Raw genomic sequence first — 19,822 nt, 5'->3', positions numbered from 1 at the left:
AACGCATGCGCAGGATACTTTTCTTTCACATTCACGCGAATTGCGGCATGGTTCGAGAGCAACCGAACTCAGATCACCTCCTCCAGGTAGTCTCGGGTTTGGTACCCCAGTGCACACCCGGGTCCGCATGACAGTGTTCACATTAGTGATTTTTCATGCGAACCGTGCCATGTTCCGAACTAAACTGCCAGTGTGAAACACCCTCATTCTCTTGGATCTTAGTATAGCCTTTGACACTATTGACCATGCATTGTTACTTAATCGTTTTGAAAATGTATTTGGTTTGTCAGAGACAGCTCTTGGCTGATTCAAGTCCTACTTCAAGTCCTACAAGGGTGGCTATAGGTCCAAAGTTGGTTCTGTTCATACTGGTGTCCCACAAGGGTCAATAATGGGTCCCTTACTTTTTAGTATGTATATTTATCCACTTGGTCAAATATTAAGATCTCTTGACCCTAAAGGCACAATATGTAACTTGTACATGTACTTTATTAAACAGGTGAGCACATTTACATAAAACCAATCAATGTTATATAGTTCAACAAAGATAAAATGTTAGAATATGATCTGTATGTTATTCTAATGTTGATCTAGCTTACTGCTAGTCTCATACAGACAAACTAACACATTCAAATGCAGTTTAGTGTGATAGTGTAATGTTAGACCAAGTGAAACAGCGCTGCGTTACCTCACAAGTTTAATTTGTCTAATAAACTGACCTGTGAGTTGTAATTCTGCACTTGCGTGTTGTTCTGTAGAATGAAATGTCCATATTCCCTTTATATCCACGGGACTCGCTGATAGCTGTCTCTTAGCAATCCCGACCTGCTTCATATCACAGTCATGATAAAAGCATCAATGTATTCAGTCATCCATAAACATTATTAGATCGGTCGGCTTGACGTTGACGACAAGATCCATAATTCTTAGCAAATGTTGCGTCATCAAACTACGCCTTTGTTATTGTAGTTAGTTAGTTAGTTAGTTAGTTTTATTTAAAGTTTGACAAGGCAGGATATTGAAGGACAAAACCCTGAAATGTATCAAACAGAACACATACTCAAAACAACCTTACCTAATTGAAATAAATTTAAAAAATAAAAAATAATAAATAAAACAACCAGGTAGAGTAAAAACAGATACACAAAAAACCTGGAATACATCAGGCATCATGCAAAAAACAAACAAACTGTAAATTATTTATAAAACAGTTTAAGAGCACGTGGAATAAAAGAAAGTTCATGTCTTTTTGATTTACTCCTGGGCACAACAAACTCCCTATGCTGCCGTAGTAGGTAAGTAGGTCTTGGAGCCACAGACAGGAAACAATGCAGTGGTGATGAACTGTCCTTGAGTAGTTTTGTAAAAGTACGTATAGTGGCCTCGTCGCGCCTCTCACTCAGTGATGGGAGAGTAGAAGTTGGAACACCTATTATCCGACAGCAACGTTTTTGGACCCTCTCTAGCTCATCAGAGAGACCTTTAGGTAGTCCACCCCATACTGGGCTAGCGTACTCAAGGACTGGCCGTATAAATGTCAGATATACTTTCATTAAAACATCACAAGGGAGACCTGCATTTTTAGCAACACAGAGATAGATTGTAAGAGGTTAGCGATCCCTAGCGGCGAAAAAAATTACATACTGTACGTTTAACTATCACTTTTATGCTGATGGTACGCAGATTAATATCCATTTGAGACCGGGTCAGCAAGTGGACGTTGTGCATCTTTCGAACTGTAGAGCTTGCTGAGATCAAGATTTAGATGTCTAATAATTTTCTGTCTTTAAATGGCTCTAAAACAGAAGTTATGCTCCTTGGCTCTCCTCATCAACTGCGAAAGGCTGGGTCTCTTACTCTGTGTTGATGGTGTTGCCTTGGAGTTTCAAAGCAAATTAAAAAATCTTGGTGTCATATTTGATGCCACACTGTCATTTGAGCCTTTTGTGCAGAATAAGGTTAAGACATCCTTTTATCACCTCAGAAATATAGCACGTTTACGTCCTATGTTGTCCTTCTCAGTTGCTGAGAGGTTGATAAACTCTTTAGTTTTTTCATGTGTTGACTACTGTAATGGTCTTCTAGCTGGGGTATCAAAAACCGCAATTGACAAACTTCAATATCTACAAAATTCGGCTGCTAGAGTATTGTCTGGGGTCAGGACTAGGGATCATATAACCCCTGTCTTGAAGTCTCTGCACTGGAAACCTGTCAGGTACCGTATTGATTTTAAAATCCTTATGTTGGCATATAAGGCTTTGCATAATCTGGCTCCTCAGTACTTGACTGATCTATAATGCCTTACACACCACGTCGTAATCTGCGTTCCTCTCAGAGTGGTCTCTTGGTTGTTCCCAAGACACAGCTTCGTTCTAGAGGTGATAGAGCATTTTCTTCCTATGCTCCTAAGCTTTGGAATTCTCTCCTGGCTGACATTAGGGAAGCAAATACATTGGTTAGGGCCCGAGCACCGATGGTGTGAGGACCCTCTTGGAATTGCTCCGTTTATTATTATTAGGGCCCAAGCCCTGAAAGGGCGAAGGCCCTATTGTTTTCCTAAGGATTATTATTAATATTATTATTTTATTTTATTTTTATTTTTATTTTATTTTTTTTGTCAACCTTTCAAGCACTTTTGGGGCCCTTAACGTGGGATTTGTCTATTCTCCATTTAATCTTTGTTTTTCAAGGTTTCGAGGGCTTTTGGGGCCCTTAACGTGCTCAAAAACTCTTGAAACTTTGCACACAGGTCAGAACCCACGGCCATCAGGGCTGGGCTGAAGCTGGTACCTGGGCGTGGCAGGGGGGCTCGACAGCGCCCCCTTGAATGGGGTCCGAAAACTTGGTCTATATATCAAACACACTTGAATGAATTAATATGAAACTCGGTACACATATAGATCTCATCGGGCCGAACAACTTCCGCACTAAGTTATTAGCTCCGCCCAACAGGAAGTCGGCTATTATGGGTTGTTTGAATTCATCCAATCGCCTCCAAACTCGGTGTGCATGAAGTCAAGACACTGAGGATGCTAAATTACGGACGGATTTTTGATATCTCAAACGCTTTGGCCGTGGCGAGGACACGAATTTATGGCGAGAAAAGAGAAACACGAATTGTTATAACTTCTGCACACATTAACTGATCTTGATGAAACTTCAGCAGTGTGTTCGTGGTAAGAGGCCGATCAGATGGATGTAACTATTGTGAGTCAAAGTTATAGTGCCACCAACTGGTAGCAGGAAGTGTGTCACTTTCAAAATGCTTTTGACAAAGTGGGGGGGTTAGTTTTACCCACAGTTACAAAAATCGGTATGTATATTGGTCTCATCGAGCCGGACAACTTTCTAATTTACAGTCATTAGCTCCGAGCAACAGGAAGTCAGGCATTTTGGTTTGAATGTGGATTTATTTGCAAAATCGGCCTCTGAATTTTTACCCACTCCTCTTAAGTGGTTTATTTTATTCCCACCAAACTTCAACATGATGAAAATACATTAAAGAGGCTAAATTGTGAACGGATCATAAAAATCTCAAACGGTTTTGCTATGGCGAGGGATTAAAGTAATGTCAAAAAAGGAAACACTAAAAACCTCCTATCTTCTAAAAATGAAATTATACACCATTTATTTCTATATAAAATTATACAAATATCAGAACTAAACCCCTTTTATTCTTTTTTTTTTCAATTTAATAATTGTTTAAGTTTTAAAAAATCCAGAATGTTTTTTTAGTACAAAAAATAAATAAATTATGTCATTCATAGTGCTATACTGCCCTCTTGTGTTCAAAGTCAGGTAGGCCTGTTGTATCTATATAAAAATATACTAGGTATGTGACGGTGAGGAATATTTTACCATCGGTTAATCAACGATGTTGAATTGCTAACCTTAAAACGAAAGTAAAATATGTTTGTCCGCACTGACATGGATAATGGTGCAGAGCGAGCGTTTTCAATGAATTCCTATGTAAGTAGGAATGAACTAAAAAACGTTTGCTCTTCTCTGCCCGTTCCTCGCCATGGACGCACACTATATATATATTTATATATATATATATATATATATATATATATATAAAAAATATATATATATACATTATATATATATGTAAAAAAAAAAAAAAAAATATATATTAGTGGTGGGCCGTTATCGGCGTTAACGCGAGACTCTAATCGCGCGATAAAAAAAATTTCGCCGTTAATCTATTCTCCAAGTTGGGTTGGGAGCTGGCTCAAGCTACACAAGCTATGATGACGCAATCTACCCGCGGCCGCGAGGAACACCCGGCTGCAACGCATCATATTCGTCGTCATCTTAAGTAAACACGGCTGAAAGTGAAAGCTGGTGTAAAAGATCGGTGCAACATCCATTATTTGGACTTGGTTCGGATTTAAGCCGTCCGACGTAGACTGTGTGGTGTAACAGTTCGGTAAGTTAACACACGACTAATCCGTTCTACCACCTCAAATTCAAAACGAAACATATCACTGAATACCAGCGCGAGCGTATTATTCCCAATATATCTTAGTGAGTGGTGTAGCACATAATCTCTGTCTGCGCCCGATTTTAAGAATCGTTGTTGTGTTTCTTTTTAACTGAAAAGACATCAGTTAGACAATATTCTAATTTTAAATTTGGAGTTTCATAAGCTCCAAGCCATAATAAACATTAGACCTACTTAAGTCTCTGCAGCTAGTGTACTTAAATTTTATTTATCTGCAAAATTATGTTGTATACTTACAGTTTTGCACAATATATGTTCTCAAAACGACATACACCCTTTCAAAAAAAAAAAAAAAAAAAAAAAAAATACATTTAGCAGTTGTTTAGCAGGGTCTGTGTAACCTGTTCTGAAATGGTTTTATTATAATATCGTTATCGCAAGAGGCTGCAATGTATATCACAATATGGATTTTAGGCCATATCGCCCAACCCTAATTGATAGCCTATAGTAGTTGATAATAACATAGGCCTACCTAATGTTGCCTACGGACGGTAACAGTACAGTAGTAACCTTTTACAGTCTATGAGTAGAACAGCTTTCTCAAGCAGTTTGTGATGCATTTTGGAAACAGGAGATGAGCCCCTGGTCTAATGCGCCACCTGGCTTGAGAAACCCGTTCTCAAAGACTTACTTTTATATTTGGGTAGCACACATATTCTGAATGCCTTGGGCAGAATTCAAATGAGCCATTTTAATCTAGATTAATCTAGATTAATTTCAAAATTAATATATATATATATATATATATTTATATATATATATATATAGCTGCGAGCAGCGATTGCGGGCCCAAGCCGGTGACACCGCCACCCCAGTGGCTTTAGTGTAACTAAAGGCACCAGGGTGGCGGTGCCACCGGCTTGGGCCCGCAACCGCTGCTCGCAGCTATATTTATTAGGGCCCAAGCCCTGAAAGGGTGAAGGCCCTATTGTTTTCGTAAGGATTTTTTTTTTTTTCTTCATTATTTTTTTTTTTTTTGCCTTTTTGCCACTTTTGGGGCCCTTAACATGCTCAAAAACTCTTGAAATTTTACACACACATCAGAACCTGCGGCCATCAGGGCCGGACTGAAGCTGGTACCCGGGCGTGGCAGGGGGGTTCGACAGCGCCCCCTGGAATGGGGTCTGAAAACTTGGTCCATATATCAAACACGCTTGCATGTAATAATATGAAACGATCTCGGTTACTTGACTGTAACCTTGTTCCCTGAGAAAGCGGAACGAGATGCTGCGCTGCTCAGCGCATTGGGAACGTCTTTAGTCGTGACCAGCTGTGAATATTGTGTGTAACACGTCGATAGAATTGACCCGGAGGTAATATAGCCTCGGTCGATGACGTCATCGGCGCGCACCCGCAACACGAGGCTATAAATAGATGAGCCACAGGTGCATCGTCAGGATATTTTGTCTGAAGAGCAGTCCTGGGACATCTTCAGCACGGCAAAGTAGCGCAGCATCTCGTTCCGCTTTCTCAGGGAACAAGGTTACAGTCAAGTAACCGAGATCGTTCCCTTTCGAAAGCTACAATTGATGCTGCGCTGCTCAGCGCATTGGGAACGAGAATACCCACGCCGCCGTGCTTGAACATGTCTGGACCCCCACGGTTGTGCAGGTGTGTTTCACAAGAACGCAAGAAGGCCTAGACATTAGCTTGTGATGTCGACTCAAGGACATGAGAGCCCGAAGTGGCATGAACATCCAAACTATAAAATCTTATGAATGTGTGCGGAGAGGACCAACCTGCCGCATCACAAACCTGTTGTAGGGGGGCACCTCTTGCCAAAGCACTAGAAGAGGCGACCCCCCTGGTGGAGTGAGCCCTAAGACCTTTAGGCGAAGCTTGACCGCGCGCCTCAAGCAAGAGCAATAGCATCCCTGACCCAATGAGACATGGTCTGCTTGGTGGCAGCTGCTCCTCTGTTACTACCACCATAACAGACGAAGAGTTGCTCTGACTTACGCCACTGGCTAGTGTGGTGGATGTAAGCCTGAAGAGCACGGACTGGACACAGTCTATGAGATTTCTCCTGCTTCGGCGTTGTGAACGGTGGAGGACAGAAGGCTTCTAGAATGACCGGATGTACAGCCGAAAATGGAACCTTAGGCAGGTAATCAGGATGAGGATGCAAAATCACTTTCACCATTCCTGGGGCAAAGTCTAAGCAGGGTGGCGAAATCGACAAAGCCTGCATATCCCCAATTCTTTCAAAGAAGTTATTGCCATAAGAAAAACCATCTTAGAGTCAGAAGTTTGTCAGACGCTGATTCTAGAGGTTCAAAAGGAGTCTCAACCAGACCCTCTAGGACTAAAGCTAAGTCCCATGATAGGATCTTGGTTTTATGAGAGGCCTCAGTCGTCATGAATGAAATGAACGAACAGAGGATGTCTCCCAAGTGGCACCCCGTCAACCAAGGTATGGCAAGCCAAAAGAGCGGCCACATAAACCTTGAGAGTGGCGGGGCATGTGCCTGATGATAATATTTCCTGCAGGAATTCCAGAACTGAAGCAATCTGGCAGTTGACCGGATCTGCATTATGACACACCACCTTTCAAAGACACTCCATTTGTTGACATGACTCTTTCTAGTGAAGGAAGCACTAGCACTGAGAATGGTCTCAACAACAACAGGCGAAAAGCCCAGTGTCCCTCAGTTGGTACCCATCAGGGGCCAAACATGAAGGTTCCAGAGGTTGGGCCTGGGATGGAATATCGTGCCCTCCATCTGAGACAGAAGGTCCCTCCTCTCCGGAATCGTCCAAGGCGAGCGGTTGAGGAGAGATATTATCTCGGAGAACAAAACTCTAGCTAGAACTCCTGGGAGCAGAGAAACTGGAGGAAAACGCATACATGCACATTCTAGGCCATGTGTGCGCCATCGCATCCAGACCCAGGGGCTGGGTGATTCAGAGATAAGTAGAGGGAACATTGCGCTTTCTAATAAGAGGCGAAGAGGTCCACCTCCGCTTCGTATCCAAACCTGTTTGACTACTTCTGGGTGGAGTTTCCATTCCCCTATCGGTAGTTTCTGTCTGGACAGTAAATCCGCTCCCACATTCAGGTGCCCTGAAATGTACACTGCCCTGAGTGACAGGAACTTTTCCTGGGCCCAGAGAAAGATCTGCCTCGCTATTCTGTTCAGATTGCGTGAGCACAAACCTCCCTGGTAATTTATGTAAGAGACTGCCGCTGTGCTGCACTAGGACATGACTGTCTCTCAACTGAGGGAGAAAGTATTTCAGGGCCAGAAATACAGTCATCAGCTTGAGGCAGTTGATGTGCCAATTGAGCTGATGACCCTCCCATTCCCCTTGAGCTGGACGACCACTTAAGACCGCTCCCCAGCCCATCAGGGAGACGTCTGCTGTTAGCATTCTGCGACAGCAAGACGCACCTAAAGTGGGACCCAAAGCAAGGAACCGGGGTCTGAACCACATAGAAAGGGAACGAAGCCGCAGCGCGTAACCCTTACCATAAACATGGATTTTAGAAAGTGCACAAAGCATTCAGCGCATGACTCACCATAAACATGGATTTTAGAAAGGACACGAAGCACTCAGCGAGTGTTCTTGCCTTTATTTGCCCTTGGGGATTGTAGTTGAAATCCCCCGTTTTGAGCCACAACTGACATGGTCTCATGCGCAAAAGGCCCAGAGGAATCATTGTGGACGCAGCTGCCATGAGACCTATGTAATGTCCTGACCTAGCTAGATGTTGCTTAGGGTGTTAATTGGTCCTGACACGAGCGGGAGACAATTATGCCCGATGGTGACAGAATCCCATTTAACCCCAAACATGTTACCCTCAGGGTGGGAGAGAGTATACCCTTGGCATTGACCTCAGCCCCCTAGAGATAACATGGCTAGGTCGAATGGAAGGACCCAATATTGGTAAGCTTTGCCCCCAAAAGCAAACTTGGGAACCTCCTGTGTTGTGGCAATATTCTATTTGAAAATATACGTCCCTCAGATCGATCATGACGAACCAAACGTGATGTTGAATTTACGACACGATCGTCTTTACCGTTAACATCTTGAACTTGAGTGCTTTAACTGTACGGTTTAAGCCTCAAAGATCGAAGATTGGACGCAACCCCCCATCCTTTTTGGGGACCAGGAAGTATCTGCTGTAATAGCCTGACTCTCTCTCTGAAAGAGGAACATGTTCTATTGCCTCTTTGTTCAGCAGAGATTGTAGCTCTTGTGACATTACATGCACCAGTTCCGGTCTCACGGAAGTGAATACCACGCCGTTGAAACGCGGAGGACGATTAATAAATTGGATTCCATCCTATTTGTACTGTATTTAACAGACTCTCTGAGAGTGGTATCAACTTAACACTTCCTTTTGAGGGGATGTTAGATGTTCCGAGTCCTGGATGACAGCAGAAAAGCAACAGAACATCTAACATTTCGCTGGAAACCGCTGCTCCCCGAATCACCAGTGGTGGCGAGGAAGTACAGTGGTTCCGTGAGGGTGTCAGGTAGGAGCTGTTTGATTTACATGTCTCGTCCCGTAGGGGCACACCCCCACAGACCTGGGACAAAACAACCCTCAGGATTTTGTCTTAGGTCTATTATGCAGCTGCTGAGTACAACGAGCCGGTCCCCAGTTTTCACGAGGGGGAGCGCAACTCGTTACACTCTGCTTTTGAACCCTCCTAAAATGATGATGAGCAAAAAGAAGAGAAGAAAATGTCTCTTCAGACTGGCCCATCATCGTATAACCACACACCCCCGCACCCATGATAGTCTTAATACGTCAAGGGCACAAAGATGCACGAAGAATAAGGTTTTCCCATGACCGAGTTAACGTCATGGAGATCCTCAAGGAGGGCAGTCTAGCTGTAATCCGACCATCACACAAGTCACCACCTCGAGAACCTCTCAAACGTTTTAACATAACGAGAGATGTGTTCGGAGGCAGCTTTAATTCCTCAGAATTAAATGTGGCCAGAGAACAGCCAGACAATATAATATTATATATAATACATACATTATATATAATATATAAATAAATATTGTATATATAAATATAAATATCAGTTCCTCAGCAATAAACACATCCCAATCAGACAAGCAAACACGGTCTGGATGATAGGCTGTGTTTAAATCTTTGATAAGATCAACCTGGTATGCCTTTAACACGGACATGGTGTACAACGCAGTACCAGCCTAACCGCTGAAAATGCATCTGATAATGTGATCCCAGGGGAGAGATAGCCCGCGAGCGTCTCTCCAAACTGAGGCAATATCATATAATCGCGTGCCCTCGCACCTGCGATAGTAGAATGGCTCGATGTCGAGGACACAAGACATAAATATTTACAATCTTTATTTATTTATAGACTGTGTTTTAAGGGACTCTTTTTGTTGTGATCAGATCAATCTGGCCACTGCACGAGCGATCGCCACGAGCGATCTCCTTTTATCATCACGGGAGAAACGCTCGGAGGCAGCAAACTCTTAATGTTTAATGTTTAACTCTTAATGTTCTCTGCCCGAGCCGAAGAAGCGCCGAGGCACGCTTCGGTAGTCAGGCAAAAGGACATCGCGATCTGGAGAGAGAGCGAGCGATAGGGAAGCACCGTCTCTCGCTTCTCAGCCAGATCGCACGCGAGCCCCACAATTATGGGCGCTACCCCCTTTGAAATAAGCAAAGCGAACGCGAAGCACTTTAACTGTGAACATTCCACAGTGCTCGCAATCACCATGCTCAAATGCAAGGGCAGCATGTTCTTTCCCCAAACAAACAAAGCAGTAAGTGTGTGTATCCAGTTCTGACATGGGATGGGAGCATGGAAGAACACAACACTATTGTTTTGTTGGCTCATTTCTCCTCTTTTTTTAAACTCTTTGATGTACGAGAGAGAAAAAGGCTTGAGAAATGAGAAATTTTCTGCACACTGCCTGAATAAACTAACTCCTAGCAAAGATCTGTAGCAGATAAAAGGTAGAGAGAGAGTTTTGACGTTCACACATGCACAGAAATGGTCTGAAGACAAAAGACCTGACGATGCACCTGTGGCTCATCTATTTATAGCCTCGTGTTGCGGGTGCGCACCGATGACGTCATCGACCGAGGCTATATTACCTCCGGGTCAATTCTATCGATGTGTTACACACAATATTCACAGCTGGTCACGACTAAAGACGTTCCCAATGCGCTGAGCAGTGCAGCATCGATTGTAGTTTTCGAAAGGGAACTCAGTACACATATAGATCTCATCGGGCCGAACAACTTTCGTGCTCTAAGTTTTACAAAAGCCCAACAGGAAGTCGGTTATTATACGTTGTTTGGAAAACGCATACAATGGAATGTGAAATACTCCTCCTAGGGAATTCATCCGATCGCCACCAAACTCAGTGTGACACTGAGGATGAATTCTTGCGAACGGATTTTTGATATCTCGAACGGTTTGGCCGTGATGAGGAAACGAATTTATGGCGAATAATGGGACAGGAAGTGTGTTATAACTTCTGCATACATTAACTGATCTTGATGAAACTTCCGCAGTGTGTTCGTTGTAAGAGGCCGATCACATTGATGTGACTATTCAAAGTCAAAGTTATAGCGCCACCAACTGGCAGCAGGAAGTTTGTCACTTTCAAAATGCTTTGAAATCACCCTCTTATTTTTATCCGATTTGCTTCAAACTTTGTGTATAATGTAGACACACGGCAGATGTAGACCTGTGGCAGGATTATTGATATCTTAGATACTGTTGCCGTGGCAACGCATCAAACTTTAATATTCTTTTCGGATGCTTTTGAGACTCTTAGCATGCTTGAAATTGGATGAAACTCGACAGACACATCACACTTATTAGCCAAGTCAAGTCAAGTCATCTTCATTTATATAGCGCTTTTAACAATGTAGATTGTTTCAAAACAGCTTTACAGAGATAAACGTATAATTTATGGTAACAGAGATTGTTTTGGCTTTATAGCGGTTCTTTAGTAAAGTTATTTTCCAGCTAAGGTTAGTTATGATTGATTCACTTCCGTCGCAACAATCATTTGTTATTAAATTAGGGGCTAAGACGACCCAATTCTCTCTACATAGACTTTAAACGCGAACCTGTGAGAAATGCTGATGGCGTTCACATGCGCATTAAGAATTGGTTCTATAGTTATGTGCGTTTGAATATATGGCAAGGCAAGGCAAGGCAAGGCAAGTTTATTTATATAGCACATTTCATACACAATGGCAATTCAAAGTGCTTTACATAGAAAAAATTAAAATAATAAAAGAAATAAGAATAATTAAAACAGTTTAGAAAAATAAAATAAAATACAGTACAAACAGTCGGACGAACATTGGCACAGTGCTCATTCAGTAAATGCACAGCTAAACAGAAGTGTTTTGAGTCTGGATTTGAATGTGACTACAGTAGGAGCACATCTGATCTCCTCTGGAAGCTGGTTCCAGCTGCGGCTGGCATAATAGCTAAAAGCGGACTCGCCATGCTTAGAGTGAACCCTTGGTATTTCTAGCTGATATGATCCTAGTGATCTGAGTGATCTGTTGGGTTTATATTCAGTGAGCATATCTGCAATGTATTGAGGTCCTAGGCCATTGAATGATTTATATACCAGTAATAATACTTTAAAATCAATCCTAAATTTAACTGGGAGCCAGTGTAAAGACCTGAGGACTGGTGTGATGTGTTCATGTTTTCTGGTTCTGCTCAGAATCCTGGCGGCAGCGTTCTGTATGAGCTGCAACTGTCTTATGGTCTTTTTGGGAAGGCCAGTGAGGAGTCCATTACAATAATCCACCCTGCTGGTGATGAAAGCATGCACAAGTTTCTCTAAGTCTTGTCTGGAAACAAAGCATCTAATTCTTGCAATATTTTTCAGATGATAGTATGCTGATTTAGTTATTGCTTTGACATGACTACTGAAACTAAGGTCTGACTCTAGGGACACACCGAGATTCCTTACTTGATTTTTAGTTGTTTGACCCCTAGAGTGAAGGTATGCGTTCACCTTGAGAACTTCATCTTTGTTTCCAAACGCAATGACTTCGGTTTTGTCTTTGTTTAACTGAAGAAAGTTTTGACACATCCAACTGTTGACTTCATCAATGCATTGGCACAGGGAGTCAATGGGGCTGTAATCGTTAGGCGATAGGGCTAAGTAGAGCTGTGTGTCGTCTGCATAGCTGTGGTAAGCAATTTGGTTCTTTCTCATTATTTGGCTCATTGGGAGCATATACAGGTTGAACAGGAGTGGTGCAAGAATTGAGCCTTGAGGGACTCCGCATGTCATGGATGTCCACTCAGACTTATGGTCACCTATACTCACATAATAACCTCTCCCATCTAAGTATGACCTGAACCATTTTAGGACTATCCCAGAAAGCCCCACCCAGTTTTCCAGCCTGTCAAGAAGTATGTTATGATCAACAGTGTCAAATGTTGTTACATCATAAGAAGCATCATATATGTACGCAGGTTTGTAATTCCCTACAAACCAAGCCTAAACAAAGTACTGGTGTTTCCTTATAATTTTTGATACAGAATTTTATTTTATTTTATCAATTTGGGGTAGATACGCGAATTGAGTTTCCCGACAACGCTTTATCTGTAGAGTGGTAAAGGGATCCTCCATAGGGAGAGACTAGTTGGCAATTCAGCACTGCGTTGTCATCGGGTCCAGGCGAAGGTCCTTCATCAGATCTGGATACAGCCTGGATCGGGCAGGCTGCGGGATAAACAAAGACACTAAAATTAGCGTAGATGCCATTCTTCTTATGATGTAACGAGTACATCAGGATTTATGGGAAGTGTTCCCGGTTCCAGCTGACCTAATCCATGCAGCCTAATATTGAATCTAAAGTCTATAATGTATTATGTGAAAGCTAGGTCAAAGAGATGTGTTTTTAGTCTAGCTTTGAACTGACAGAGTGTGTCTGCTTCCCGGACAATGGTAGGAAGGCTGTTCCAAAGTTTTGGTGCTAAATAGGAGAAGGATCTACCGCCAGCAGTCGATTTTGATATTCTAGGTATTATCAACTGGCCGGAATTTTGAGATCGCAATAGACGTGAAGGACTATAATGCGTTAAGAGCTCGCTCAAGTACTGCGGAGCTAAACCATTTAGTGCTTTGTACGTGATCAGCAATATTGTAAAATTTATGCGATGTTTAATAGGGAGCCAGTGCAGTTTTGACAGAACCGGGCTAATATGGTCATACTTCCTGGTTCTAGTGAGAACTCGAGCTGCTGCGTTTTGAACTAGCTGTAGTTTGTTTATTAAGCGTGCAGGGCAACCACCCAGTAGAGCATTACAATAATCTAGCCTTGAGGTCATGAACGCATGAACTAATTGTTCCGCATTTGTCAATGAGAGCATATGGCGTAATTTAGATATATTTTTAAGATGGAAAAATGCAGTTTTACAGATACTAGACACGTGACTTTCAAATGAAAGATTGGTATCAAAGAGCACACCCAGGTTCCTAACCGGCGACGAAGACTTAACAGAGCAGCCATCAAGTGTTAGACAGTATTCTAGGTTATTACGTGAGGAAGTTTTTTGTCCAATAATTAGAAACTCTGTTTTTTCAGAATTTAGAAGTAGGAAATTACGAGTCATCCAATTTTTTATATCCGCTATGCATTCCGTTAATTTTGTGAATTGGTAAGTTTCGTTAGGTTTTGAAGAAATATAGAGCTGAGTATCGTCGGCATAACAGTGAAAGCTAATTCCATGTTTCCTAATGATATCTCCTAATGGTAGCATGTACAGAGTGAAAAGCAGCGGTCCTAGTACTGAGCCTTGTGGTACGCCATACTGAACTTGTGATCGATGAGACATCTCTTCATTTACTGCTACAAACTGATAACGGTCAGATAAGTATGATTTAAACCATGCTAGTGCAATTCCACTAATGCCAACATAATTTTCGAGTCTATTTAAAAGAATGTTGTGGTCGATAGTATCAAATGCAGCACTAAGATCGAGTAACACTAATAGAGAGACACAACCACGATGATAAGAGCAAATCATTTGTGACTCTAACGAGAGCCGTCTCAGTACAATGGTACGGTCTAAATCCTGACTGAAAATCCTTGCAGATATCATTTCTTTCAAGAAAGGAACACAGTTGTGAAGATACTGCTTTTTCTAATATCTTTGACAGAAAAGGTAGATTTGAGATCGGCCTGTAATTGACTAATTCTGTAGGATCAAGTTGCGTTTTTTTAACAAGCGGTTTAATCATAGCCAGCTTAAAGGTTTTTGGTACGTATCCTAGAGACAAAGATGAATTAATAATATTAAGAAGAGGATCTATGACCTCTGGAAGTATTTCTTTCAGTAGCTTAGTCGGTATAGGGTCTAACATACATGTTGTAGATTTAGATGATTTAACGAGTTTAGTAAATTCTTCCTCTTCTATAGCAACGAACGAATCAAATTTTTCCTCAGGGAGACTACAATGCACTGCCTGATGCGATACTGTAGTAGACGGTTGCATAGTTATAATTTTCTCCCTGATATTATCAATCTTATAAGTGAAGAAGTTCATAAAGTCATGACTGCTGTGTTGCTTGGAAACTTCGGTGCTTGAAGCTTTCTTTTTCGTTAGTTTAGCCACCGTTTCAAATAAATACCTAGGATTATGTTTATTTTCTTCTAATAGGTTTGAAAAATAAGCAGATCTAGCAGCTTTTAAAGCCTCTCTGTATGCAATCGAGCTCTCCTTCCATGAAATGCGAAATACCTCTAGTTTTGTTTTCTTCCAGTTGCGCTCCATTTTTCTGGCTGCTCTCTTAAGGGCCTGAGTGTGCTCGTTGTACCACGGCGTTGGACTATTTTCTTTAATCTTCTTTAAGCGCAACGGAGCAACTGTGTCTAAAGTGCTGGAAAAGAGAGAGTTAAAAGTTTCTGTTGCAATACCTAGTTCTTCTAAGCTATCTGGGATGCTGAGATGATGAAACTGATCAGGAAGATTATTAATAAAGCAATCTTTAGTGGCAGAAGTGATAGGTCTAACATATTTGAAACACGGAGTTGGCTTTGCAGCCTTGGCTAAATGAAGTTTACACGAGACTAGATAATGATCTGAGATGTCATCGCTCTGCTGCAGAATTTCAACGGCATCAACATCTATTCCATGTGATAATATTAGATCTAGAGTATGATTACGACGATGAGTAGGTCCTGACACGTGTTGTCTAACTCCAATTGAGTTTACAATGTCTTTAAATGCCAATCCCAATGCATCTTTTTCATTATCGATGTGTATATTAAAATCACCAACAATTAGTACTTTATCTGCAGTCAATATTAATTCTGATAGAAAGTCTGCAAATTCTTTGATAAAATCTTTATGGTGCCCTGGTGGCCTGTATACAGTAGCCAGCACAAATCGTGATTTATCATTTATACTATATATTTTTACATTAAGTACTAACACTTCAAAAGAATTATATTTAAAACTTGATTTCTTAGTGGTTTTGAAAATATTACTGTAGATTACAGCAACTCCTCCCCCTTTGCGTTTCAGACGAGACTCATGTTTATAACAGTAATCTTGCGGGGTGGACTCATTTAAAGTAATGTAATCGTTTGGTTTTAGCCAGGTTTCTGTCAAACACAGCACATCTAGGTTATTATCTGAAATCATATCATTAACAATGAGTGCTTTTGAAGTAAGCGATCGAATATTCAGCAACCCAAGCTTTAGCATTTGCTCATCTGTATTATAGCTGTTTTTTATTTGTTGAACATCAATTAAATTTTTAACCTTAGATGGGTTTAAACGTTTTTTTGGATTTCCAAATTCGGGGAACAGACACAGTCTCTATATGATGATAGCTAGGTGAAAGAGGCTCTATGTGATGAGATTTATCTTCCCGGACAATGATTAGCCAGTAGACATGTGAAAAGTTTCAGAAACGGGCGTGACAGGGGGGCTCAACAGCGCCCCCTTGAACGGGGTCTGAAAACGTGGTCCATATATCAAACACGCTTGCATGAATTAATATGAAACTCGGTACACATATAGATCTCATCGGGCCGAACAACTTTCGCAATCTTAAGTTTTACGCCAGCCCAACAGGAAGTCGGCTATTATGGGTTGTTTGAAAAACGCATGCTGTGGAATTTGATGTACTCCTCCTAGAGAATTCATCCAATCGCCTCCAAACTCGGTCAGCATGAAGTCAAGACATTGAGGATGCTAAATTGAGGACAGATTTTTGATATCTCCAATGGTTTGGCCGTGGCGGGGACACGAATTTATGGCGAGAAAAGAGAAACACGAAGTGGTATAACTTCTGCACACATTAACTGATCTTGATGAAACTTCAGCAGTGTGTTCGTGGTAAGAGGCCGATCAGATGGATGTAACTATTGTGAGTCAAAGTTATAGCGCCACCAACTGGCAGCAGGAAGTGTGTCACTTTCAAAACAGCCAGAATAGTTGTTTAGTCCAAAAAATAAATAAATCAAGACATTCATAGTGCTATGCTGCCCTCTTGTGTTCAAAATCAGGTAGGCCTATTGTATTTATATATAAATATGTTAGGGTTGTGACTCTAAGAATACGTTTATTTAGTGAGCGACTGTTTTTATTTATTTTAAGAAAATCCGCAAATATAGTAGCCTAGTGAAGTAAATTTAACCATTGGATAAAAATAAAAGATAAATGATCGCTATCCAATATATTGCTCAACAATCAGAGCCATTATTTCGTTATGTTGTAATAGCCTAGCTTATAATTTTTTATCCATATTATAGTCAAAATTTTTTATGAACTTATTTGATGATAGGTTTAAATGTTTCAGTTAAATAATCAGAATCTAATCCAATATTTGTATATAGCCCTACGCTATTAAAAGTTTAAACTAAAATACATTTATACGCAGATCGGTTAGTAGGCTACTCGCTAAACAAGAATTCCATTGTTTGCAACATGCTAAGTGCATAATGTTTGGATTTAAAATAATGATAAAAAATAAAAAAATAATAAAATTTTACGCATGAAATAAAACATACATTATAACTTTTATTTATCTATGGCTAGTATGATATATTTTTATCGATGTATTAAAACGAAACCAGACTCCGCCCCTACTCCGCCCATCTCTCTGTCCACAGCGGCCTAAAAGGTATTTAAAAGACGGCCGTCGCACGGTCCCTCATTCGAAACTAAAATTCGCTGCCGTTTTTCATATCCTCGAGGCAATCTTCAAACATGGAAGGTAAGGACTATTTCTTTTATACTTTAAGCTGTGGTTTTTCTCAGTAATTAATTTATTTGTAAAAATAGTAGAGCTATGATTCAAACGACTGATGTTGTTTTAATCATTATTATTATTGGAAGACTCGGAATTTAAATCTGTGATTAAGATTATGGTTCGTTAGTCTTTCAGATGGTTGTACAGATAATTTATTATGTGTTTATAAATGATTTTCATTACTATGTAATTTTAATATATATTTATTTTTACACAAATGGTTATTTTGGGTAATCTTACTAAAAATGGCTGTGGGGCGGGGTGCTGTTGCTTTTTACCCTTTGCCTTCGTATGACTTGACTTTGTTAAGAGTTTAAGTGTTTGATTTCGATGTAACATATAATGGTTTGTTATATTTGAAAGTAATATTTGTTTGCAGTTATTACGTGTTAGTTATATTTGAAAGTAGGTCTAATATTTGTTTACAGTTATTATGTGTTTATAATGCCTTTTCATAACTACGTAATTTTGATATTTATATTTTAAACAAATTGCTATTTTGGCTATCAAAGTTTATGAAGCTATATTGTTTGTTGTCCCATGCGGTGGCTTTCGTTTGAGTAGGCCTTGTTATGAGTTTTTTGTGTTTGATTCGGCGTATGTTAATACGAGTTCTCTGATTTTAAAAAGAACTACGAATATTGCAATGTCTTCATGCTATGATCTACGCACTTTTGGTCCGGACTGCGGTGGTATTCCTTTCATAGTATGTTTTGGTGTGATGGCATTTGTGTTTGATTTGTTAGTCTTTTCAGATCCCCCATGTTCGAACCGCGATATCATGCGTAACCGTATGTGTTTTTATGGTAGCCTATTTGCTATGTAGTGTTTCACAATATGTTTTCAAAATGTGTGTGTGTGTGTGTGTGTGTGTGTGTGTGTGTGTGTGTGTGTGTGTGTGTGTGTGCGTGTGAGAGTGAGTGAGTATGATTGCTATGTTAATCGACCGATGAGTTTACATGTTTGGTTATGAGAAAGGATGTAGGCAGGGGTTGCTGCTGCTCCGGGCGTGTCGTTTATTTTTTATCTGTCCAAATGTACAATATTCATAGAATATAAAATTTGCAAATGTTTATTTAAATAGGTCTTTTATGCTCTAGAATCGAACATTGAGCTGCTTGCTTTTCAATCCATCGACAACCGTAAGTATATATTTTCTATTCTTATACACATATAAATATTGGCATAAATATACAATTTAATTTGACTTTTTCATGTATAACTATCATTTATTTATGTACATCATTTATAAACGTTATAATATCATATATTTTATCTTGTCCATTTTCTATGCACATCTCTATGAAATGCTATGATGCTATTATTATAATTCCATTCTGTATAAATTTAGGATTAACTGTATGATTTTCATTGCATTTATTTTATGTAAACTATGATTTGCTATAGTGTGTGGAATGTGTTATAATTAAATCTAGTCTCAATCTAAATAATTGTGCAAAGTTAAATTTACAAATCTACCATTTTGTCTTAGTGACAGCCACGCCAGAGAATATCGTAGACGTCTCGAACGCAGGTAAAATCGCGCTATCTCTCTGTTAGTCATATGAAACGTTAGTGTTTGACATTTGCCAAATATTTCTTCTACTTTTTTTTCATCTTTTCACAGATCTGTTACAGTGGATCACCCCTAACTGTTTTGTGGATTTGACACAGAAAGAACCTGAAGAAGACCCCACAGCTACCAGTCATCCCGCTAGAATCAATACCCCTTTTTCTACGGTTTCACCAAGTTCTGATGATCGGCTTATAAGAGTTGTAGATCTGATTGATCTTACGACAGACTCCAAAGAACTGCCAGGCCCGAGTTTTCGTGAACCATCTCGAAAACGGCGAAATGTAACATACTCCATGCGAATCGTAGCACCCGAGACTGAACAAAATAATGGTAAATCTGACATTTTATTATTATATTTCATTTAATTTGATTATGAGATCTGTTTGTTATTCTAATCATACTTTCAATTATACATTGCTGTGATATACTTTATGTATTAGTATTTAATTTGAGTTTTATCATCTCTCATTTTTCACAGATGTGCAAGTAG

The 19,822-nt window shown here is 40.3% G+C and overlaps 1 protein-coding gene across 1 annotated transcript; it reads left to right on the top strand.

Annotated features, from left to right (window-relative positions):
* Positions 1 to 17,689: 17,689 nt before the first annotated feature.
* LOC307154250 (uncharacterized protein) lies at positions 17,690 to 19,822 on the top strand (the record flags this gene model as incomplete). The annotated part of the gene is made up of 5 exons (XM_079899022.1): positions 17,690 to 17,720; positions 18,857 to 18,898; positions 19,249 to 19,290; positions 19,384 to 19,613; positions 19,811 to 19,822. Exons 1-5 carry the CDS (start codon positions 17,714 to 17,716, stop codon positions 19,820 to 19,822), a joined length of 333 nt encoding a protein of 110 aa, XP_079755148.1. The 5' UTR covers positions 17,690 to 17,713.

The sequence above is a fragment of the Squalius cephalus genome (genome assembly GCF_949319135.1).
Source record: "Squalius cephalus genome assembly, contig: scaffold_67, whole genome shotgun sequence".
Taxonomy (NCBI): Eukaryota; Metazoa; Chordata; class Actinopteri; order Cypriniformes; family Leuciscidae; genus Squalius; species Squalius cephalus.
Note: the sequence above shows the minus strand (reverse complement) of the source record. Positions and strands in the feature narration are given on the sequence as shown.